Source organism: Oryza sativa, chromosome 1 (assembly GCF_034140825.1).
Source record: "Oryza sativa Japonica Group chromosome 1, ASM3414082v1".
In the NCBI taxonomy this organism is placed as follows: Eukaryota; Viridiplantae; Streptophyta; class Magnoliopsida; order Poales; family Poaceae; genus Oryza; species Oryza sativa.
The window spans coordinates 22,344,777-22,370,927 of NC_089035.1; the positions used below are offsets into that span (position 1 = coordinate 22,344,777).

General features: G+C 42.1%; 2 protein-coding genes across 2 annotated transcripts; both read right to left on the bottom strand.

Moving 5' to 3' along the window:
• Positions 1 to 211: 211 nt before the first annotated feature.
• Positions 212 to 6,620, bottom strand: LOC136355003 (uncharacterized; the record flags this gene model as incomplete). Its single annotated transcript, XM_066306965.1, has 3 exons — positions 4,947 to 6,620; positions 1,445 to 1,672; positions 212 to 1,189 (listed from the first exon to the last, which is right to left on the bottom strand). Coding segments are annotated over exons 1-3 (2,880 nt in total), but the record flags the coding sequence as incomplete, so codon positions are not given.
• Positions 6,621 to 15,973: 9,353 nt separating this feature from the next.
• LOC107276206 (cysteine-rich receptor-like protein kinase 10) lies at positions 15,974 to 22,777 on the bottom strand. The gene is made up of 4 exons (XM_015782793.3): positions 21,892 to 22,777; positions 21,148 to 21,308; positions 16,324 to 16,534; positions 15,974 to 16,221 (listed from the first exon to the last, which is right to left on the bottom strand). The coding sequence occupies exons 1-4, from the start codon at positions 22,775 to 22,777 to the stop codon at positions 15,974 to 15,976; spliced, it is 1,506 nt and encodes a 501-aa protein (XP_015638279.1).
• Between the last annotated feature and the right edge of the window lie 3,374 nt (positions 22,778 to 26,151).

Consider the following 26,151-nt stretch of genomic DNA (forward strand, 5'->3'; position numbering starts at 1 on the left):
TTAACATACATATGAAATTGCCACCTGTGTGATTTAAAACTTTTAAAAATTGTAAGTATCACATATAACTAGCATATACATGATTTAAACTTGTTGAAACCTCTAATAATCGTGCGTAATTAACATATGCCATACATCAATTGATTTATATGGATAATCAATACATCCAAAATAGTTTACATCGTGTACACAATAATTACGGCACGTACTTTCTCCTCACTATTGTTCCCTCCTTGTGATCGCTGCGTGAGTAAGGGGTGTCTTCATTTGATAGGAGGATGCTAGGGTCAATCGTCACCGTGAAAGGGGGTTGCCCATCCAACTGATCGTAATCCTCGTCAGTCTTGTCCTCAACTCCGATGATTTTTCTTTTGCCTGGGAGAACCACTTGACGCTTAGGCTCATCAGGCCCTCTGCCCTTCTTTCCTTTGCTAGACATGTCCTTCACGAAAAAGACTTGCGTTACATCATTGGCAAGGACAAAAGGTTCGTCCGAGTATCCAACCTTGTTAAGGTCAACAGTTTTCATCCCACTGTCATCAATCATTACGCCTCCACCAGTCAACCTAACCCATTGGCACCGGAACAGAGAAAACTTGAGAGGACCATAGTCAAGTTCCCATATGTCCTCGATGGCACCGTAATACGTGGCAGTTGTTCCATCGTGTCCCATGGCATCGACACGAACAGCGCTGTTCTGGTTCGTGCTCTTCATGTCTTGGGCTCTCGTGTAGAATGTGTACCCATTGATCTCATATCCCTGGAATGTCGCGATCGACCCAGACGGTCCCCTCTCCAGGAAGGCAAGTTGTTGGTTGATCGACTCGTTACCCATGAGATGTTGTCGTAGCCATGCGGGGAAAGTATCAATGTGATGCCGTGTAATCCATGCATCGGACTTACCGATGTTCCTGGTGCGAACTAGAGCCAAGTGCTCCTCGATGTAAGGAGCTACCAATGAAGAGTGTTGCAGAACAGTGAAATGGGCTTTACGGAATAAATTGTTGTCTACCGTCGTTATTGCTTTCCTTCCGAGAGTTCCCTTTCCCCGTAGTCTCCCTTCATGGCGTGATTCAGGTACCCCGATTGGGCGAAGGTCTTCGATAAATTCTACGCAAAATTCGATGACCTCCTCTGTTCCATAACCCTTGGCGATGCTTGCCTCTGGACGAGCACGGTTACGAACATACTTCTTCAGAACGCCCATGTACCTCTCGAAAGGAAACATGTTGTGTAGGTACATAGGCCCGAGAATACGGATCTCTTTCACAAGGTGACAAAGCAGATGCGTCATTATATTGAAAAATGAAGGTGGAAATATCAACTCAAAACTGACGAGACATTGCACCACTTCATTCTGAAGGGCTTCTAATCTATCCGGATCGATGACCTTCTGCGAAATTGCGTTCATGAATGCACATATCTTTGTTATTGTTGCCCGGACATTGTCTGGAAGGATACCCCTTATTACAACTGGTAGCAGTTGTGTCATCAACACGTGACAGTCATGAGACTTTAGGTTTGTGAACTTCTTCTCCTTCGTGCTTATTATTCGCTTGATATTCGTGGAGTATCCAGACAGTACCTTTATGCTCTCCAAGCATTCAAATATACTTTCCTTCTCTGCCTTGCTAAGAGTGTAGCTGGCTGGACTCAAGTAATGGCTTCCTTTCTCCTTTGGTTCCGGGTGAAGGTCGCCGCGTTGTTCCATATGCTTCATATCATTACGTGCTTCCAGTGTATCTTTCGACTTTCCGTATACACCTAGGAAGCCAAGAAGGTTTACTGTCACGACCGGAAATAACCCAACGGGCGTTCCTTACGTGCGTGTATTATTCCTTGTCCCAGGAGGCAAGGTACACCAAAAGTTGATACAATTCAGAGTTTAACAAGCGGAAGCGTAAATAGTTAATTTATTACATGGGCAGCGAAGGCCCAGCACACACAAAGACAAACGAGAAACAGCGGAAGACTAGGGCGACGACCACAGGCGCTTGACGGTAGGCACGAGCTAGACACCAAAGCCTTCATCTTCCAGGGGCTCCTCTTCTGGGTTTGGGAAAAATTGAGCAAGACTGAGTACAACCACCGTACTCAACAAGACACACCCACAAGTGCAGAATAAATGCAAGGGAGTACAAAGGAGTTATACTATAAAGGGTTAGGGTTGCGGTAAACAGCATTTAAAGATATTTAGTTGCTCAAAACTATTTAGTAAACACGAGTCTAGAACTATACAATATTATTTATCAAGGCCGTGAACCCACACGAACCTGCCTTAACCCAAGGCCTACGATGATTCAGACCGAACTGTCAACCCGACCCTGGGTCCCAGCTCGTCCCAAGCCAACCCAGGCCAACCATTCCACATTTTAGTTGTTAAGCAGGTTTTAAGAATTAAAACACTAACTTGGGTACATTGCTCGGCTTGCCCATAACCGAGGGCGCGGCTATTCGAATAGATTTTACTCTGATCAGAGGTGTACATCTTTACCCACAAGACACATCTTCCTCACGTGTAACCACGTGCCACATACCACCACGGTATACAGACGGAAGACGTGACATAGTTTCCAACCCATCCTAGCCATAGACAAGAGTACCGACCCAATCCCACCTACGGCCGGAACCCCCGGGACAGGCAGGCAGGACTGAGCCCCTAGCAGCAGGACACCGGCCCTGTGCCATGACATCTCGACTACCGGGCCGCAGCTCGTGTAGCCTTCATTTGTCCTAGAGATGTCCATCGACCCCCGACTTCGTCCATCTCCATCCGTGTACTTTTGTTTATAACCAGACTGAGCCACAAACTAAGCCTTACCCACTAGACATGTGGAAGTACGGTAGTGCTTTGCAACAGAGGCCCGAAGACCGGTCCTTATATGGCCGAGGTGCTACTATCAAAACCATGCACCCCGAGCCCAGCCTAAAACCATTTTTGGGGATTTTGAATAGAGGGGGCGGTGTGAAGCCAATTCCACAATAACCAAACCATTCCATAGTGTCCAGGTGATATGAACATCCCAAAGTCTAGAGTTGTAAAATCACCTAATGTTACCTAATTAAACAGCGAAGCATCTACCTAAAATCATACTAGTGGTAACATGTGTAGAGTGTCCACTAGTTGGAGTTTTGTTTATTCTAGGGTGAACAAGGAAATAATAACAATAATAATATTAAGGTCATAACAAAGGTAAATAGGCATGGCTAAATAAAACAGTGATAACGCGGGAATTTAAATAAAGCGATAATGCAATAATTTAAATCAACATAATTTTATAAACTGGGATTCAATATGTTCAAAGATGATGTGACTTGCCTTGCTCGCTTTCCCAAACGTCGGCTTCAACTTCCATGAAGAGCGGATCTTCCGAAGCTGCAGCGTCTACACGACCAATGGAAAGAAAAGGCTTTTACTCTAATAAACTCCATATAACAAGCAGAAACAAAGCACAAAAATGGGTTCTTGACTTCTTAAGGAAAAATTAGAGACTTGAACGGTCCAATTCCGAGTTCAAATGGCCAAGTTATGGCCATTTGAAGGTTATATGCTCTTTAAATGAATATTTGCGAATTTCTTCATTTAAATTTTAATTTAAAAAAAATGGATTTATTGCGTCAGCCGAGGGGAGAGGGCGCGCGGACCGGGTCCACGGGAGTGGGGCCCACGCGGCAGCCTCACGGCCCACGGTGGACCGGGCGCACCCGGCTCACACCGGCCGGCGCCGTGGGTCCCATGCGTCAGCCGCACCCGAGGGCGCGGGCGGCTGACGGCCGGGCCCCACATGGCAGCCGAGGGGCGCGCCCGAAGGCGGCCACGCCGGCACAGCCGACGGGAGGCGGCGCACCCGCGCCCCGATGGTCGCTGCCGGCGACCACCGGCGCGGCGGAGCGGCGCCCGAGAGAGGGGAGGGAAGGGGGAAGCGAGTCGGCGGTCCACGGCTCACCCCGGGTCGACGGCGACGACGGGAACGGCGACCGGAGCAGAGGAAGGCGGCGGCGCGGCACGGGCCGGCGGTCGGCGACCGAAACGGAGAGGTGGACGAGGTCGGCGAGGTTGCGGCGAACCCGAAGAAGGCGGCGCCGAAGCGGGAGAAGGTCCGGGGCGACGACTGCGGCGGACCGGAGCTCGGCGGCGATGGCGGAGAGAGAGAGCGACGGCGCGAGCTCGATTCCGACGGGGAGAGAGGGCGGCGAGGGTCGGAAACGGCGGAGGGAGGCATGGGGAGTGTTTATATAGGGTTGGGAGGGGAAGAGAGCGGCCGGACGAGGAGGAAACGGGCGCGGAAGATCCGGCCGCCATTGATGGCGCCGGCGAGGTTAGGGGAGGGGTTTCCAAACGAATCCGAGGGAGAGAGAGAGGGAAAAATGGGGGGAAAGAGGGAGGGAATCACGGGGAATATTTCCCCCCTCTTGATTGCACGCGGGGCGGACGGGAGCGGCGGGATTTGCGGCGGCGGCGGCGCTAGGGCACGGGCGAGGCGGCGGGAGCGGCGGGAGGTAGGGGATGACGGGTGGGCCCCACCCGTCAGCGAGGGTGGCGGGCGGGCCCGCCCGTCAGCGGCACGCGCGCGGGGAGGAGGCCGGATGGGCCGCGGGGGAGAGGAGAGAGAGGGAGGGAGGTGGGCTGAGCCGGCCCAAGAGGGGGAGGGGGGGAAAAAGACTTTTTAGGGTTTTTCTTTTTATAAAACCTTTTTAACTTTGTTTATTTCTTCTTAATTATTATTTGTGCTCTGAAAATTCCACTAAAATTTATTTACGCATTTTAGGCTTTTAGGAAATATACAAAAATCCTCCAAGCCTTATTTGACTTTTAACTTTGCACATTTTAATTGTTGGAGGCTTTCACATGGATTTTAATTATTCTAGGCATAATTTAGAGGATGTATTTTAGGGTCGTTTTGGGACGCGACATTTACGCAAAGGTTCTTAGTGAGGTGCATCACGTCGATTGCGTGGCGTACGTCCAAGAATTCCCAATATGGTAACTCCCAAAATATAGAGTTCTTTTTCCACATCGCCGCGTGACCATCTTCGCTTTCTATATGCTGGCTTCCAGGCCCCTTTCCGAACACTACTTTAAGATCTTTAACCATAGCAAACACTGTTTTCCCGCTGCGATGTTTAGGCTTCGTACGGTGGTCGGCCTTATGTTCGAAGTGCTTGCCTTTCTTCCGTACCGGGTGGTTTGCTGCAAGGAATCGATGATGACCCATGTATACAACCTTCCTACAGTGCTTAAGATACGTACTTTCTGTTTCATCCATACAGTGAGTGCAAGCCTTGTACCCCTTGTTGGACTGTCCGGATAGGTTGCTAAGTGCAGGCCAATCGTTGATGGTTACGAACAGCAGCGCTCGTAGGTTAAACTCCTCCTGTTTGTCCTCGTCCCACACGGGGACACCTCCCTTCTTCCATAACTGTTTAAGATCTTCGACCAGTGGTCTTAGGTACACGTCGATGTCGTTACCAGGTTGCTTGGGGCCTTGAATAATAATCGGCATCATTATGTACTTCCTCTTCATGCATAGCCAGGGGGGGAGGTTGTAGATACACATCGTAACGGGCCAAGTGCTATGGCCGCTGCTCATCTCTCCAAAAGGATTCATGCCATCCGTACTCAAACCAAACCGTATGTTTCGTGCGTCCTTTCCAAATTCTTTAAATTTTCTGTCGATGTTTCGCCACTGCGAACCATCGGCGGGGTGTCTCAGCATCCCGTCCTGTTGACGCTCTTCAGCGTGCCATCGCAACATTCTAGCATTCCCCTTGTTCCTGAACAAACGCCTTAGCCGTGGTATTATAGGGAAATACCACATCACCTTAGCAGGAATTCTCTTCTTTGTTAGCTGCCCGTCAACTTCTCCTGGATCGTCCCGTCTAATCTTGTATCGTAGTGCTTTGCAAACAGGGCATGCTTCTAGGTTCTCATACTCCTCACCGCGATATAGGATACAATCGTTCGGACATGCGTGAATCTTATGAACTTCCAGTCCTAACGGGCAGACTATCTTCTTAGCCTCGTACGTTGTCTCGGGCAATTTGTTTCTCCCCGGAAGAATGTTCTTGACGAGTTTCAATAAATCGCCAAATGCCTTGTCACTAACCCCATTTTTTGCCTTCCATTGCAACAACTCCAGAGTGGTATCCAACTTTTTGTGCCCCTGCTCGCAACCTGGGTACAACGAAGTTCTGTGGTCCTCCAACATCTTGTCCAATTTATGGGCCTCCTTTTCACTTTCGCAGTCCTCCCTGGCGTCCTGCAACATCTGACAAAGATCATCCGCAACGTCGTTACCATCAGCAGCTATTTCCTCCTCGCCCGTTTGATTTCCTTCAAATCCAACATACTGAGCAAAGTCCGGAATATTGTCGTCTTCCACTTCATCTTCTTCCATTTCAACACCTTGCTCTCCGTGGGATGTCCAACAATTATAACTTGGCATGAACCCCGACTCAAACAAGTGGAAATGAATAGTCCTGGATGCAGAATACTCCTTCTGATTCTTACACTTATTGCATGGACAACAAATAAAACCCCTTTGCCTGTTAGCTTCGGCCACTCTCAAAAAATAGTGCACGCCGTCAATAAACTCTTTGGACCGCCGGTCAGCGTACATCCATTGCCGATCCATCTACATGAGTCAAAAAAACCGCACACAAATAATTATTCTTACAATAATGACAGTCATACAATAATTATAAGATATCTTTATTCATACAAAAATCATAAAATATTACACCAAATAATTCTTAAAAACTATTTGTAAAGTTTTAAACTAATTTTAATGTGTTTTACTTCTTTTAATTTTCATTTTAGTTTGTTTTCTATTATTTAAGATTAACTTTCACTACAGTTTTCCTTCTCAACTATTTTATAAAACCTTGTTTAGCAAATGAACTAAATTTCTATATATTCTTTCTTCCCCACACACATTTTCTCTCTCATCAACTTACAACTAAATTTTGGAGACAAAAAAAAGTGTGCAAAACATAGGTGCAAATGTAGTATGACAAAAAAAACATTGGAGGATGAAGTTGCAAACCTTTTAGGCACCTCCGATTTGTATGTAATCACCAAAATAAATTCAATAGAAATTTTAGCATGACCTCCCCTCTTTTTTGAAGTAATTTTGAAGCTTGCTCGGGCAGCTGGAGGAGGAAGAAGACATATATATAGGGGTGGGACTTTAGTCCCGGTTGGTAGCACCAACCGGGGCTAAAGATCACCGGGATCATTAGTCCCGGTTGGTATTACCAACCGGGACTAAAGTTAAGATCTTTAGTCCCGGTTGGTAACACTAACCGGGGCTAAAGATCACCGGGATCTTTAGTCCCGATTGGTAATATCAACCGGGACTAAAGTTAAGATCTTTAGTCCCGGTTGGTGTTACCAACCGGGACTAAAGATCCCGGGGGGGCCTGACAGGTCCTGACAGCATTCGAACCGGGACTAAAGATGATCTTTAGTCCCGGTTGGTAACACAAACCGGGACTAAAGATCAAATATGCCCGTTTCCCTTTTGAACCGGGACTAAAGATCATCTTTAGCCCCGGTTTTTATTGCATCCGGGACTATTGTGGAAATCGGCCGACCGACGAAAGATGGTTTCTCCACCAGTGGCACGTGGGCGCGTGACGTTTGGCTGTAGCGTCATCAGCACGCAGCACGCTGCTTGGTACAAAGTACATCGATCTCACAAAAATCTGAAATCTCTGTCTTGCTAAAATTCTGTCGTTCAATTTTTCTCTTAAAATTATCGATTTTTCTAACGCTAGGCGCAGCCGACCGGCCGTTCGTACGTACGAGGCAAAAGCAGTGCGGATATCCTCGTTCGGTAACATGCATGGAGCCATGGACTGAAAAATCTAATGGGCGATTGATCGTTCCTAATGATCCGAAATCGCTAAGAGCAAGGATAATAGTGGGCTATAAGCAAGTTATATGCTTATGTGGAAGAGAGAGATAAACAAAAGTGGGAAGTGTTGGCTCTTATGCAAGAGCTAACTGCACACAAACTCTAAAAAATATGCATTAAATTCATGGTGAGAGAAAGAGAGAGGATGAAGAAAATAAAGATAAACTTATAGCCAATCTACTATATATGTTAGCTTTAACATTGACTAGTACGTAGTGAACTCTACTATTAAACTTGCTCTAAAAAGCGATCAGTCGCGCGCCTCCCCTCCCGCGCGGCGCGGCCACGTGGCACGCGTGGAGAGGGGCGCTACGGTGGAACGGCGCGGGAGCGGTCATGTGCGCACGTTTCTTGTTTTCTTTTCGTTCTTTCTGGTTTTTTTCCCTGATTCGGCGTTTCTCTTTTTTTTTCTTTCAGTATTTCTTTTCGTTTTTTTCTGGTTTTTTTCCTGGTTTATTTTTGGTTTTAAACTTATACATATATAAATTTTATATCTGTATGTATATAAAGTTTGTATACGTACGAATACAAAGTTTGTATACGTGGTGCTTTTTTGTTTTCGGTTTTTAAAATATGTATGTATTTACGTATACAAAGTTTGTATATGTGGTGTTTTTTTGTTTTTTTCTTGGTTTTTGTTTTTTTAAATATGTATGTATTTACGTATACAAAGTTTTTATACGTGTACACAAAGTTTGTATAGACATACACAAAATTTGTATACAACAGTATAGTAGTAGTACTAGTAGTATAGTGGTAGTAACAGTGTAGTATTACTACTACTAGTATATATAGTATATGAGTAGTAGTAGTAGGTATACTAGTACTAGTATACGTAGGACTGACCGCGCGGGCGGCTGGGCACGCACCCAGTTGCCCATTAGCAGTCCCCCTAACGATCACCCCCTCCTCCTCCACGTGGGTTTTTTTTTTTTTTTGCGCCGCATTACTTTCTTATTTTAGTAAATTTATACACCTAAAGTTTGTACACCTCAAGTTTACACACCTAAAGTTTAAAGACCTAAAGTTTATAAGTCAAAAGTTTATATACCCGATTCAAAGTTGAATTTGAATTCAAATATTTTTTATATACAGTATTTCCTATACATCTAAAGTTTGTAGACCCAATGTTTATAAGTTAAAAGTTTATATATCGGATTCAAATTTGAATTTGAATTCAAATACTTTTTATATATAGTATTTTTATACACCTAAAGTTTAGAGACCCAGAAAGTTTATAAGTCAAAAGTTTATATATCCGATTCAAATTTAAATTTAAATTCAAATTTTTTATATAATATTTTCTATACATCTAAAGTTTATATACCCAAAGTTTATAAGTCAAAAATTTATATACCCGATTCAAATTTGGATTTGAATTCAAATATTTTTTTATATATAGTATTTCTATACATAAATTTTTCAAACTTTATTTTTTTTATCTTTTTTTAAAATTTATGGTGTAGTATGAAGAGAAAAAGGGGAGGAGAAAGGGGGAGAGGAGCGTGTTAGAGGGGATGGGGGGTGACCGCCCATTAGCACACCCGCCATGGACTGCTACAAAAACGACCAAGTGATGTCTTGCATGCATCCCTTTTCTGTTTCTACCATACAACAAAAGTGATTAAATGGTAACTCTACTTATTAAACATGGATGAGAGAGAAATCCCTTGACCTCCACTGTGCACAAGGAGCAGTGCTTTTGAAAGTCATGTTGTTCTAGTTACATACAAATTATATTATAGTTACATGCAAATTACAGTGTAATTATAATATATTTATATTTGATAAACTTTTAGTAAAAAAAATTATCGACACGAGCAAACGCTTCAGGTGGATTAGACCCAAGCTATCCTAGAGCCAGGTGCTAAACTCTGGTCCAACATGTAAAGTATGGTAAATGAAGGTGGTGCTAATTAAGTGAAAATATAGTCAGCCCTATTTTAATGTGCTATATGTTGCCCACAATGAAATTTACCCACAGATGAGCAACATTTTCCACAAAAGCATGAAACGGTCCGATAGGCATCGCCCAAGCACAAAAGAAGAGGCCGATGGGCAAAAGAGCTGCATGATGTAAAGATACATAAGATCATCACATGAACTGAATAATATTTTCTATTTTCATCGGAAAAAAATACCATTGTTGAAAACAGAAAGTCATCACTAAGAAAATCTTCATGTGCTACAGAAAATCAAATTTCTGATGTTTAGTGAGGAGTACTAATAGAACTGAAACAATATGGCATAGGTAATTTATTAATCGAACAGTATGGCAGTCATCATTGGATTCCCCCTGCACACCAAGGTTTATTAATCATGGCAGTCAATTTCTGATGTTTAGTAAGGAGTACTGTAGTAGGCTCTTTTGTTCTTCTCCTCCTCCAAAGCCGGCAACTGGGCAACAACCAGTAGCACAATCGAACAAGGAAGATGACGCCACCTCTTTGAGCTAACCCCAACTCTCCGGCGACCGACGTGGATGTCTATGCGTATGCTGCGCCAATCTGTTCAATTGCATATTTATGTTCCCTACCACTCAAGAAAAGTGAGCCCGAGCAAAAGAATCCTTAAGTACGCACTCAAAAATCTGTTATAGGTACGCTGATTGTAAGTACGCACTTTTTTTTTCTTTTTGCTTAATTATACAGTTATACGTACATGCATGGGATATTAGCCGGTTTTAGGTACACTATAAAAAGTGCTCTTGCGTTACAATGGAAAAAAATAATGTTATAATAATGATTATAGTTATTTTATAGTTACATGGGTGTTATATGAGATTGTCCTGGACATAAACAATAAATTAAGTCTATACCTAACCCTAAATTCATTCCCCTTCTCTCCCACCGTGAGCGATGGTGGCGGCTCCTTCCCCCACCGCAGGCGGAGAAATAAAATGATATGGTTAGATTTAATTTTTATTAAATTAACCATGATTAATAACACTCTTTGAAATTTTGTTCAAATTTTCAGAGCTTAATTGCTAATTTTGATAATACTAATTATCATTTCAGTATTTATTTAAATAAAAATCTGAATAAAAATCCTCATTTCTCTCTGAGCCATTTTTAGCCCATTTACTTTCTCAGCCCACAACTAAAGTATAATTAGCGTCCCTCAACTCCTCTCACTGTGTTATGTTGGACCCACTGGCCTGCCCTCGGCCCATTAAGCTTGCGCGGCCCAGCAGTTATGCGGCCCGACCTGGAGGCGACATGAGCAGTCCGATATGATGGATGGCTTGGATCTCCTTCGCGCCGCTGAAGATGTAGACGTGGGAAAACCCTAACCCTAACCCTAACTTTCTCACCTTCTCTCTCCCAATCCTCTATCCCGACGACGAGCGTAAGCCTCCCCTACCGCGAACGACGGTGGCGGCGCCCTCCCTCAGCACGAGCAGAAGCGGTGACAGCCCCCTTCCCCCATCGCGAGTGATGGCGTCCTCCCGTGGCTTCCACAGGCGGATCTGGTGGTGTCGTGCGGCTTCCCGCGGGCAGATCCAATGGTGTTGGCGGCATCCCACAGCCAGATCCGGTGGCGACGGTGACTTCCCACATGCGGATTCGGCGGCATTGGTGGCTTCTTGTGGGACTGAGATAAGATTTGTGCGCTTTTTATTATGTTTCCTGTTCTTTTTCTCTTTATTTGGATTGTCCGATTGGATTTCGATCGAACTTACGGATGAAAAATTGTTGTTACAGACGAAAAATTGATGTGACGAACGGAAAGTTGCAATTTTTTTATGTAGTTAAGATATATTATTCTATGTTTTACCATCTCTTCGATGCGTGCACTTGTAGTTAGAGAGGATATTGGCCGGTTTTAGGAGGGAGGGTTTACTTAATACTAGATCTAATCTATTGGCTGATAATAAAGGGTCACCAATTTAAATAAAAATAAATAGTTGGATGTATTTTTTAAACTTTTTATATTTTTTTCTAATTTATTAGAGTACCATATGATGGCGTAGGAGCATTCGTAGATTGCCACATAAAAACTTGAGAGCGTTTGTATGACATTTAATGGACTTTAAATATATAATGGATAGATAATACGTCGTCCGTTTCATATTATAAGTCATTTTGACTTTTTTAAGTCAAACTTCTTTTAAGTTTAGTCAAATTTATAGAAAAATTTAGCAATATCTAAAATACTAAATTTGTTTTATTAAAACTAACAGTTAATAATACGTTTGTTTTCTGTTAAAAATGGTTCTATATTTTTCTATAAACTTAGATAAACTTTTAAAAAATAATTAAAAAAAAGTCACAACGACTTATAAACTTTAAAAAACTTAACTAGAAATGAGTTGATGCCAGGCAATTCATTTGGATGGTTGAATTCCATCAGGTTCATCGGACCCTGGTGATATTAATGTGGCTCCACTGGTGTAACAACAAGACGTCTATGGTGACTTCGTCAATATAAAAATACATTAGCCTAGTTTTTAAAGGTGCTCATAGGAATACGGCATGCGTGTGTTTATAGAGCTGAGTGGGCACCACTGTTCATGCCCCCCTAAATACTGTGTACGCCATATATATGTGCATATTCATCTAGTTGACTTCAGGGATAAGAAAACTGAACTTCTTTAGATAATGATTTGGAAATGCATTGGCCCTAATTAACATGATTACATTGTATGTGTGCGCACCTAATACATTTTTGACGTAGAGGGGTTGAATTGAATCTCAGTGTTGAAAAAATATATCGTGTGATCTGTTGTTATGTTACCCTATCAATATTCTCACAAACAATTAGCTCAATTTTTCCAGGACACGTTATAAATGAAGAGCAACAAAGTTATTGAGTTATTACTGTTAGTGATATGCCCTAGAGGCAATCATAGAGATGATTGTATCACATGCTATGTTTACATATTTATCCGACTTTGTTTCTTGAAATAGATAACTCATTATTGGTTAATGAATATGTGATTCTTTCATGAGACTCTTTATTTTGTTTGTTACTATTTCTAAATGATCCCTGATCAAATATCATATGTGGAACAAATATGTTTAGATGATCAGCACATGTATTAATTGATGATCATGTCTCATGGATCATGGTATAAAGATACCAAATTAATAATGTGGACACATGTTGGGGAACATGTTGTTGGATAGACCCAACATGAGACACTGCAAGAGCCATATGTGTTGTGTCATCAGTGATCTCATTTAGTGTTGGTGTTGAATCCTTAGACCTGAGATTATCATGGTTTCCAACATGTGTAGTAGCTTACTTAGGGACTGCTAAACGCTACTATGTAATTGGGTAGTTATAAAAGTAGTTTTCGGGTATGCCGTGAAACATGTTGTGGGATATGAATAATCAAGATGGGATTTGCCCCTTCTATGGAGAGATATCTCTGGGCCCCTCGATATCATAGATTATGCAAGTGCATGGCCATGCCAAAGGTGATTGAGGAGTCAATCACAAGTTATATAATCTATCACAGGTTCGAGTGAATGATTGAGCTATTAGAGGATGGCACATATCTAGCCTCGAGCTTAATCGATATCGTGAGGCAAAGGGGTTCATACAAGTATACACTAGAGGTTCAGTCGATATGTTCTTTATATATGCCCGGTGGGTCAATACGTTCTGCTAGGGGCCGCTGTTGACACGTGGACCAAAAAGGAGTTTTCGGGTTACAGCCGAGTGTATATGAACCTACAGAGTCGCACGCTTAATGGACCGGAATAAGGGGATTGGATAGAGATCCAATATGAGCTTAATTCGGATAGGGATCCGAGTAGGAGTCCTACGGGCCTTGGAGGCCCGAGTGATGGATTCTATATATTCGTGAGGGGTGTGACCAGCGGAGGTATTGCATCACGTAAGAAACCCTAGCCATCACTCTCCTCCTCGAGCAAAACCATAGCCGCGCGCGGGTGCTAGCACATCTGCGGGTGGCGTTCCGTCCTTGTACGTGTGGATACCGGTAGAGGCGCCGCTGGTTTGCGGTGCTGATCGGCGTGGGAGTACGGCGAGGAGAACGCACGAGGAGGAGAAGGTCGAGCCGGTGCGATCGACTACTTCCTCTACATCGACGCGCGCTACTTCGCGAGAGTTCCTTCGACTTAGCGCCTTCTTCCGCTGCGCAGCGTGTCGAGTGGTAACGATCTATGATCTAATACTTGCATGGTTGCTGGTTTACGTGGTAGAAAAAATTTGATTTATGCTATCGTAGCCTACGCGTATCCTAACAATTTTCTTAATTTGTGAGTATAGACCTAGAATATACCTTGTATTTGAAATCAGAAAAAAAATCACTAGAGAAAATTGGCAAACGAAGGTTTGTGAATTGAACAAAAAGCATGTAAATCACCCTAAAAAAACATGCAAATTATGGTTCACCTTAATCAAAACCAAAGTAATCAAAGGTAGGGAAATTTAACAACCACTAATATTAGTAGGAAGGATATATAGTTCCTAGACCTACCAAGTACATAGCAATGCCAAAAGCTATCATTGGACGAAGCATACTGCAGAACTGCACAAGTATGCGAGACAAATTAAATATACCACAACAAGCTAATTAAGCACACATATATGCAGTGTGGAGTACTTCATAAGAGTCTTCATCAACCCCACGCATTTAGCTACTGCAGCTCTATTATGCCAGCTTCCAGGTCGGGACGTGCAGTGACAAAGTCGTCATTATACCCAAGCGGAACATTGAGGTAAGCCGGTTCCTGCGGTTCACTTAGTCCCAGACCGTTGTTGCTCAGCCACATCGTAACCTCGTGCATATCTGGTCTATCGCCCGGATTTTTCTGAACGCATAGCAGAGCAATCTGAATTTGCCTGGTTAGCTCCTCTTGAAACTCCACCCTCAAATAGGGGTCCAAAAGCTCATTGTATCTCCTATTTGACCAAATATTCCAGGCCTATTAGAGCACAACAAAAAGTTAGTACCCTAGGCATTACACTTATTAATCCTCCTTTGGAGTGAAGAAATTTTAAAGGAATTGAAGTTTGTGAGAATTAAAATAGTTAACGTAAAATTCATGCGCTCCAAATGTAATGTTAACTAGAGGAAGAACTTCACTTACATAAGTAAGTAGATGAATCGATCTGCCATGTTGGTTAAATATTGGAGAACGAACCCTCCTGCCACTTATGATCTCAAGAACCAAAACACCGAAGCTGAAAACATCGTATTTTGGGGTCAAATCCCCATGTATATACTCAGGCGCCATGTAACCACTAGACAACAGCAAGTATAATCATGTCAATATATAAATAAATTAGTGCTTGATATGTTAGCGAAATCTGTTCAAACATTGCTCATTACAATATAATTTATGGATATAGATATAAAGTAGAGATTGTTCATTTAATTTTGTGTGAGTGCGCAGTGTACGCCCGTGTTTTGGTTGGGGTGGGGTGGGGTTGGGTTGGTAAGTCTCTGTTAATCCAAAACATAAGGAAAAAATGTAATATTTAGCTTCCCACCCAATATGAGATTCATATTGATCATATATATCGAATCTTCAGTTTGACTTAATTAGTTTTTAGAGTAAAGTCTAGCTACCCCTTCGACTATCATATAAATTTATAAATCCACTCTCAACCATGAAACCACTAAAAGGAAATAGATATTTCTTGACAGGCACGAACCATCAAGGAAAACATCAAAATCACCGGTACATTTTGGAGGTTTTATTTTGGCAAAAAAAAAATTAATTGGTCGCTATGAAAATTCAAAATTCTGATAGTATTACTGATAATTACACCCATCAACTATACATATCAAAACTGGTTAAAATATCCCCTTCACGGGTAATCCAATCTAGTATTGCTAAGTTTAATATTCAAGTTAAATCATTTTATTTTTTCGTTGACATGGCACTCAATTAGAAATAGATATCAGTAAAGAACAGATTATTTAATTACTAGCTAGACATCAAAAATATTTTCACCGGTTTTGATAATGGAAGGGTGTGTAAAATTTCAGGTTCCATAGCTGAAGGTCGATTGGGGTGTGAGTTAAATGGACTTCACTCCAGTTTCTTCTCTGCATATAACAGGCTCTTGACTACTTACGGTGTTCCTACTGGATGAGTCACGTATGGTTCTGTTCCATTTAAACAAAATTTCCTTGCAATCCCAAAATCGGAAATTTTGGGATTATTTTCACTGTCCAAAAGAATATTGCTTAGCTTCATGTCTCTATGAATAATTATAAGTCCTTCTGGAGCATGGTTGTGAAGGTAGTCAAGTCCTTGTGCTATCCCGTTGATTATATGCCGTCGCATGAACCAGCTCAGCGATGCTCCTCTTTCACGATCTGAAACAGATAACTGTTGTCTATGAGTATATATAAAATCAAGTAATGTTCTACGAATTTTCAATCGGTGCTATCTACTAACGACACATTATATTGGCTTACCTGACAATACATAGTCCAAGCTCCTGTTAGGCATGTATTCATAGACAAGTATTTGTTCTTTGCGGTTAACACAGCAACCAAGAAGCCTAACCAGATTGGCGTGTTGAAGCCGTATGATAATCCTAATTTCATTCAAAAACTCCTCCAGACCTTGCCAAGTAGTTTGATCGAGCCTCTTGGCTGCAATCTGAAGGCCGTTCTGTAATATGCCCTGTAATGATTCATATATTTGTTTCAAATGCGACATGCTAATAACTGTTTTTTCATCTAATATATATGTCCCTTCTTTCTATAAAGCTAATACCCACTAAATATCTAAAGCTCAACATGCAATCATAATATTTATTAGCATTCTTAAAATCTAACATGCAAGCATACCACATCAATCCTCTAAGCACACAAAGCTCAACATTCTAAAATTAAACATACACATGCTAAATCATTATTTTCAAATCATTTTCACTATATTTCAATTCAAATTATTTCACCATTTCTACAATATCTAACATATATATCCTGCAGCAACACGCAGGACACCATTTAGTATTATATACAAGTGTACTGCAATTAAGGTACAACCCCCCCCCCCCCCCGCCGCGTCCAGCCTCCCACATAGCCCATCCCAACTACCTATTCATTCCCCCTCCCACCAAGCCCATCCACCTCTCCTCTCCCCCTCACACACTCCTCCTGCTCCCTCTCTTTTTTTTTTCGCTACATCCCACCCTCCCCTCATCGATCTTTCTTTCTTCCTTCTTTTCTTTTATTTTCTCCTATTTTCCCCTCTTCCCGGCGCCCTCCTCCCCCCTCCCTCAAATTCTCTCTCCATGTGATGTGACGTCTATTCTCTTACCCTTCCTTTGCTTCACCTTGAAAAGAAAATTAAAAATTAAAATAGCAAAATCAAGACTTAAACCTATAACCTCATGGTTCATAGGGGAATTTACTTTTTGCCATCTACCCAAAATGACAGTGCATAAATGCTACTCTCCCAAATGTTCATTCGCCAATGCAACCTGGGTCCACATGTCAGCCTCACTTTCCATTCAAACAAAAGTGACGTGGGATCCGGTGATGGGTGAGGCTGACATGTGGGTTCGAATAGTATTTGGGAATAAAAATTTTGGAGAGTGGTATTTGAGCACTGACATTTTGGGAAGATAGCAAAAACTAAATTCTCCCCATGCATGGTTCATAGGAAGCTCTACTAACCAATTTATCCTATCACACTGTGATTAGGGATTGTTGCTTGCTTGCTTTGTATCTCTGTTCAAGTTTTTGTAAGAAAAAATTAGTTATGTTACACTGTTGGACAAAGTCTTAGCAGTAATTCCAATAAAAAAACAAATTAGTTATGCTACTGTAGGATGTTACTGTAGAAATCATATCTTATTACTACGTTTTCATAGTAACATTATCACAGAACGGCAGTAATATTATATGTTACCGTAAAATTTGTAGGTTGTTATTGCACTTTTGGCAGTAACATCATAATAAAAATTGTAGAAACAGAGACTTGTAATAGTAACAGTGATGCTATAGTACTAATGCTTGTGTAGAGCTAAAATCTTTTAAATATCGATCTTTAGAGAGCAATATCTATCACATCATATCACATCATATCATGCTTTTCTAACCCGAATGCACCATGACGTTCGTAAAAAAGTTCTTAACGAAATTAGATCATCATGATTATTTTTTGACGTCATTATGGTGGAAAGCAATCATGTTACTACACATTAGTCATCGAGTTACTACACCATTCCTACGTGACGAGAACTTGAAAAAAAGGTAAATCTAAAGATTAAAGAGCAATATCTCTCATGTTATATCTTGTTTTTCTAATCCGTTTGCACCATGGTGTTCGTAAAAAAGTGCTTAACGAAACTAAATCTGTCATGACTATTTTTTCACGTTGTTGTTGTAAAAAGCAGTCAAGTTACTTCACATTGACTGTCATGTTACTACATCAATCCTGTGAGACGAGAACTGAACTAAGCTGGGCGTGGGGGGAGACAGCGCAAGCGGGTTTGACTGGGGTTTGTGCATAGCTAAATTTTTAAATCTCAATCTTGTGCAAAGTACAAGTGCTAAAAACTTCATGTGCATGGTCACAAGTTGACACAAGTGCTAAAAGTACTCTTTTCCCACACAAAGATACATAATAGCAAGCTAAAATACAAGTAATACTTTTAAAATTATAGTCTTTTAAACAATGATATCTCTCAAATTACATGTTAGAGACCTTTTACGGTGTTCGCAAGGTATTTAGAGGTACGTGGAGGTGGAACAACGAGTACCGTTGATCAAGATAGGGGCAAGGTACCGAAAAAAATTATGGTAACATGATGGCAGTGGAGTAATTAACTAGTAAAACATGGGTATTATATGTGAATTGAATACCTACATCCATCTATCAGTATATCGTTCTGCAGATCAGTACGCCGTTCATGAGGAAAAAAAAGTAAATTACAGATACGACGTTGATTCTGTTCCAAATTAAATAAACAGAAAGATCTAATCTCCTTTCTTCTTTCCCTTCGTTTCGTTCTTGTTCTGGGGTTTGATTGGTTAACCGGAAGGAGACAAAGGAAAAAAAAAATGTCTACATGGTTGAGGGTTGAAGAGGAGATGGGATTGCCCGGTCGACGACTAGACGCAAGCTAGCACATCTGTAAATTATCATATGCTTATTTGCACAGTTGATTTGTTATTTATGTAGTTCATAACAAGTTCATAATATATGTCATTTTGATGTTACTGTAGATCTCATGTTACTATAGTAATATATATCATGTTACTATAATAACAAGTTCATAATATATGTCATTCAAAAAAGGTATAGATCATGCTGCCTCCATTCTATAATATAAAGTACAACCACTTTTTTAGATGTTCCATAATATATGGCATGCATACAAGCATGCAATTAACTGTGGCATCTTCTTCATTAAATTATAACTTTTTTAAATCCTCCACTCTCATATTATCTAATCTTATTGGATGCATGCATTATATTTATGTGGATGATCTAAACTACAAGATGATAATAATTGTTTCTTGGTCTTTGGGTTAAGGGTGGTTGTGTCTTATATTTTATATTTTAGAATAAAGGAAGTAATAGATATATGTGGTGTGTCTCATGTTACTATAGTAATATATTCATGCTGATGTTACACTGTAGCCGTGTGATAAAAGATTTGCTATAATGCAGTAATTAAGACAGTTTAGAGTGTGCAGTAATAGCTATCATAGTGTCGGTACTACATTTTGTGCCAAATACTGTATTTATTAGCACATGTTATAAGATAAAATTTTTCTAAGAAATATCTATGACAGTTCAGACATAGTCTACAGGTTAATAATTTGTTGGAATTGAATTAAAGGTCTTGGGTTTAATTCCCATTGAATGTATATTTTAAATTTATTTTGTCTCTTTTGCATCTCCAAATAGAAGAGATAGTAGGGTGCCGGCACTACTACAGAACTCATTTTTCCATGCGGGCATATCCATTTTTCCATACGGTCGTTTGGCCCGCATGCGAAAATCAGTATTTTCACGTGCGGGCGGGCCGACCGCACAGGATAATTGATTATCCCGTGCGATCAAATTATAATACCACCTGCATGAAAACAAAAAAACCAAAAATAAAAAAAAAGTGAAAATCGCCGCCCACCCGCGGCCGGCACGCAACCGGCCGCCGCAACTCGTCGTCGCCGTCGTCGCGCCGCCACACGCACCCGGCCGCCCCGGTCGCCGCCTCGCCCGGTCACCTCGACCAGCCACGGCCGCCCGGTCGCCGCCGCAACCAGCCACGGCCACCTAGTCACGTCGCCGTTGATGCCGCCCGCCGCCGCCGAATCCAGGGGGGGGACGGCAACCGCTGCCGGATCCAGGCGCGGAGGCTGGTTGCCGTCACGTCCACAGTCGTGCCGGCCGCCACCGCTGCCAAATCCGTGCAGGGGATGGCCGCCGCCTCCGGATCCGGGCGCGAGGGGGCCGGTTGAAGTCGCCCCTCGCCGCTGCCCGGTCGCCGCGCCGCTCGCCAACGTGCACGGTCGCCGCCGCCTCGCCTCGTCGACAACGAAAGTCAAGAGAGGAGAGGAGTGAAAGTCGGGAGAGGAGAGGAGAGGAAGTGAGAGAGATAGAGGGGAGGAAAGTGAAAATAAAAAGGAAGAGAGACGAGGTGTGAAAATTTTAAAATGATTGAGAGGGAGAGGAGGTGTGAAAATTTTGAAGTGAGTGAGAGGGAGATGTATTTTCGCGTGCGGTCGGCTTATGTCGCACGCACGGGAAAATGCATTATCCCGTGCGGGCGGGCGTCTTAAGCCAACCGCTCGGGATAATACGATTATCACGTGCGGTTGGCTTAAGCGCCGCTTGCACGGGATAATGCGTTTTCCCGTGCGGGCGACGGCCCAGCGCCGGTCCTCCATTTTTCCGTACGGTTCCACTTACGGATCGCATGGAAACAAAAGGGGGCGGCATCCAGGAAAATCTATCATGTAGTAGTGCGAATTGAGAGGGAGGGCGCGTGTGAGAGGGGGAGTGGGAGAGAGTGGATGGCGGATTGGGAGGGAGGGCGCGAGAAAGAGAGAGAGAGAGGTAGGGAGGATGGCGAGAGAGAGAGAGGAGGGGACGGACACTAAGCATATATAGAGGGGGCGAGGAGGGGACATATTTTATGACATTGTTTTAGCACAAGTTTGTACATGACATATTAAAATTTATCTTGTACAAGGATATTATGTACTTTTAAAAAAAAAGGAAACTAAGCAATATCAGGAAGTTCAATTAGAGGTTATGTAATATTATCAACTTACTCGGTAAACTTGACCGAAAGATCCATGCCCAAGTCTATTTTCTGCTGAGAAATTTTCTGTGGCATCTCTTATCATGGAGAAAGGATAAAGTGAAAACCTTTCATCAATTTCTTCGGTAACGGTCTTCTCCCAGTCACCTAATTCTCTTCTTAGCTTGCAATCTGCTTTTACATGTATATAACCAGGAAAAGGTTAGGATTTAATATTTAAGATAAATTTTGGTATGCCATATGTTGCAACTTAACAATATATATATACCATACATATGTATCCCATTCATTAGAAAAACAACATTGAGCCACATATATATATGATATGTTAACTTTCCTGTGGTGCGTAAAAAAAACCCTGATAAATACATCTCCTTAATTAGTCAATCGAGAGAATAAAAACTTTAATATCGCCAGACGCCAGCAAGAACGGTACACCTTATACCTCGTATTTTCTTTACGATGAATCCAATTAGAATCAAAGGAAGAACAGGAGTAACAACTCCAGAAATGGTGATCAATGCGATATCCGTTTTGCTCATGCCCCCTGCACACACACATATATATATATATGAAAATTGAGCACAACATTTTGAAAAGGTAAACTGAGTGCTGCACTTTGCATGAGTGAGATTCTCAGAAAACTTCTGCAAGTTAAATTTTAAATTACATGCTTGTAAAGTGATACAAGCAACGAGACGACGTCTCCTCGAGAGTTTAAAATTCACTCTCGTTTAGTTTCGGACGTACGTACCTTTCTGTTTTGGCATATGAATCTTGATCGTCTCGTTGCTTTCTAGGAAGAAGCGATCGACCTCGTACCTCAGGTTGCACCGGACCCCGAGAATCCGGCCGCCGAGGCGGTAGTCGGCGGCGCCAGTGAACCACCTCGGCATCTGCGAGGCGATGCCGGAGAGGCAGCTCAGGCAGCCGGCCGGCGAGAGGTCCGGCGTGCACTGCACGAGCGCGAAGATGACGAGGTCGGGGCTGCTTCTGCACTGCTGCTCAACCAGCCCGAGGCGGGTCGCGCCCACGTCCAGCTCCCCGAACCCGGCCTCCCCCGTCGCGTACCCGCGCTTCGACGAGTTCCACGCGGCGAACTCGGCGGTGGTGTTGATCAGCTCCATGACGCGGTCGCCGAACGCGGCGGCGCCGGCCACGCCGTTCATGTTCCACGTGACCCACGCCGGCGCGTTGGTCAGGCTGGCGCGGAAGTCCTCGCCGGAGAACCGGAACATGTGCTCGTCGTAGTAGACGGTCACGTCCCTGAAGCCGGCGCAGAAGACGCCGTGGTCGATGGCGTCCCTGAACGCCTTGCGGAGGCCGCCGGCGCAGGCGTCGCCGGCGTAGTCGCCGCGGCAGAGCGCGATGCCGTAGACCGCGTCTGGCGCGGCGCCGAAGCTGTCGGAGGCGAAGGCGGTGGCCCTCGCCTCCGCGAGGAGCAGCGAGGCCAGCGCCCTGAGGTTGGCCTCGTACGTGCTGTTCGGCTCGTACTTGCCGCCGGACAGGCTGCAGTTGTAGTGCAGCGGGTTCACCTCCTGCGAGGCCACCGCCTGATCTTCACCGCCGGCCGCCGCCCATGTCGGCGACGAGAGGAGTACTGTGACAGCAAGGAGGAGGAGGAGGATGTGGAGTTGCATGGCACTGGAGAGTGTGTAGAGAAATTATTAGAGGGCTTTACTCTTGAGAGCAAGTTGTATGTGTGCTACGTATGAATGCTCCTTTGTGAGCGTCCTACCTTGCATTATATATAGGAGCAATGGAGCATGTATAGAAAATTTCCTACAATCCCGGCGGCGCTACAACACACACCACACATCGAACTTTCTTAATCCTTTTATGCGTCTGAATTTTGTCTTATTTTCTACGTAATCTCCATGCCTATTTCGTTAGTTTTAACTGTAAGTTAATCGATAAATTTATTTTCTAAAAATGACTACATGTCCCTCCTTTCTTATACTTTTGTGTTACATACTTCATAAATCTCATGTCAAAAATTTTAATTTAGAGAAAATTTCATAAAACCATAGATACTTTGACCAAACTATCACAAAACTACAAATTTAAGAATGTATATCATAAAACTACAAATCTAGAGCGAAATTTATCACAAAACTACATATTTAAATCATTGTATCATAAAACTACAGATTTAGTAATGAAGTTATCAAAAAACTACAGATTTTAGAGTTTATATCCATAGCACTTGTGACATCATGGTCCAATTAGGAAAAGGCTTGTGTGGCCTATGTGAGCTGTGTGCGCATGTTTAGTACTACCTTGCTAGTTTACCATGAGTAGAACCAACTTATAAGGCCTCTTCCTTCTAACCATATCACTCCCGGGTTAATCCTTTCACACGAAGTGATGACGTAAGTGTAGTTTTGTGATAGATAGATTAAAGTATATATAGTTTAATGAAATTTACTCCTCAATTTACAATAAAATCAAATGGATATGATTATTTCAACAAAAAATGATAAATGAATTTTATCAATTTGAATATTTAATTAAATTAGTATAAGGGTTTCGGCTAGCAATTGAGAACCAAATTTATTTATTATTTGGTTTTAAATATTTGTGAAAATTTATTCAAATTTCGTCAAAATTAATTTAAAATTTATTTAAAAGTTTCAATTTTATTCATTTCAATTTGTGGTCAAATAATTTAGACCCTTTTTTTTTAGAAATAAATGTTCTTTTTTACTTGAGGATTGAGTTTTTATCACTGATGTAGCACAATAAATATATATGAGAGAGGAATAATATAGTCACTTTGAAAAATTAATAGCCAACGCACGTTCAACTAACCGAACAAGTATACAGGGAGCAAAATAAAATTTTAGAGAAACTAGAAAAATGCCCATGCGTTGCAACGAGTGAAGGCTATTTTAATCTTATTATTGTTATACGGTTTAGCTACGGTGAAATTCACTGTGGGAATTCGCTTGATATTCTTTTTACAAAATTATGAGCTGCAATTAGGGGTCCGATCGTCTCAAGTTAGCATGAAGTTTTTTAAAGAGATTTCTTATACGACTCCTTCTGTATTTTTAAAAATAAACAAAATTAAAAACCGATTCAAACATGTATCTGTATTTGCAAAAGCGATTGAACTTAAAAACCAATTCAAACACGAATGACGTACCAAACGTACCGACAAAAACATCTTCAATTTTTATAATATTAGAGATATAACAAATGAGGTAAAATTTAGGAACATATATAAGGGAATTGAGCAAATTTTTATGTGCACGTAAGGAATTTTCTCATAAGAGTAATATACGAATTAGATGCTTTTAGAAGTTTACGGTATCAACATCAAAATTTCCTATAAATATATGTCGATGCGCGTGTTCAATGGGCCGACATATTCGTGGATTAGTCATTAGTGTATGCTGCGGGATCGCAGCAACGGATGCTTGTGCTGTTGTGCATATTCCCTGTAGTAATAGAGATAACGGATTTTGTTAAGAGGACAGCTGTTGAGCAACCTATGGTTTAGTAAAATGTGTTCTACTACACTGTCGAATTTACAGCTGTGTTGGCTTAACCGGCTCTGTAAGCCTTAGGGCATGTTCAACAACAGAGTCAATCTTAGACAATATATATTTATTTTTAGAGACTATGCTTGCTATTATAATAGTTAAGAAAATAAATACTTTAACCATTATTAATCCCAAAAATATTTTTCATTACCCCTTCCATGCCCCATCCCCACCCCATCCTAAAATACAGCAGAACTTCCATTTAAGCCTTTGTTGAGCCATTGTTACCATAACAATAATGTCAGTGGCCGAGTGGCGGAGCTAGTGTGATTCACGGGTAAATATGTGCCCCTAAAATTTTAGCAAAGTACCCATTATTTACCCATATTTATACACAAGTGTATGCAAAATTGAACTGAAACAAATTAAAGGCCCGTTGCAGAAAACTCATTGAACTTTTACAGTATCTATGCCATTTGAATTATCTTTACCCACAACGAATGGCATCGGCGAGCGAGACACTAGGGATAGAGAGCTGCCGAATTTAGGTCGAGAGGATCCGGTTGAAGGGAAAGGCAGGGTGGCAAAAGAGATAGTCATAGGTGGATAGAAAGCGGATGCGTGGGACAGCGTATCAAGATCGACTCAGTGCGGTTTTAGTGTGGCAGGGCTTATCATGCAACATAAGGGCCGAAGCTTAGCTTTCTAGTTTGTTTTTCTTTGTCTTTGTTGTTAAGTATACATAAACATTTTAGATGTGTATATCAATTTATACATATAGAGACCGGATTTCTATTCATTATTTAAAAATTGTCAATTGAATTATCTCGTCGATTTGTTGGAACGTGTCGCTGGCTTAAATTGTTGGTTAGTCATATAAGTGAACCTCCACTTTGAATAAGTGAACCCCCATCTTCTCTCTCTTCCATGTATTAGCAGATGATACTAATTAGAAAATCTAAGAGCCTTCTATTAATAATTATTGTACATGCACTATGTTTAAAACGTACCATATGTATAATTATATACTATATAGAATCAGTGTTCTTGGAGATTGTCACGCCCCGAACTAGCCCCGAGCGGAACTAGCCCGTGACGCTCCAAATTAACCTGTTAATCAATACCAGTCCCAAGAAACAATGCTGGTATCACAGGAAGACAGTATATCATAGCAGCAGAGGTCTCTTTATTATAGAGTAGGAGTACAGTCATGTTGGGCTGCGGACAGATCCCGAGCTCATAACTACATTATAATAGGGAAAGCGGAAGCCAAGACTTGGACCAATCATCACAAGCGTGACTTGGGAACTAGGCCGAAACCCTAAAACTCATCGTAACCGACTTGCTCCTGGAAGAACTCCTCGTCAGCGGGATCCACATCATCTTCTTCAGCGACTGGGGGGGGATTATTTATATAGAGCAAGGGTGAGTACAGGAGTACTCAGCAAGCCATGGGAATTAAGTGTTTAATGCAGGCTTCAAAGGAAAGGCTGTTGTTTTTGCAATTGATTTTATTTAAACTCCTT

Bases quoted from the DNA above. Each gene is read 5' to 3' on its own strand.
- LOC107276206 (XM_015782793.3), bottom strand. From the start codon at position 22,777: ATGCAACTCCACATCCTCCTCCTCCTCCTTGCTGTCACAGTACTCCTC. The intron at 21,309-21,891 runs GTACGTACGTCC...ATGTAAAAGCAG, and splicing joins TCATATGCCAAAACAGAAAG to ATTGCAAGCTAAGAAGAGAA. The intron at 16,535-21,147 runs GTAAGTTGATAA...GAATCATTACAG, and splicing joins CTTTCGGTCAAGTTTACCGA to GGCATATTACAGAACGGCCT.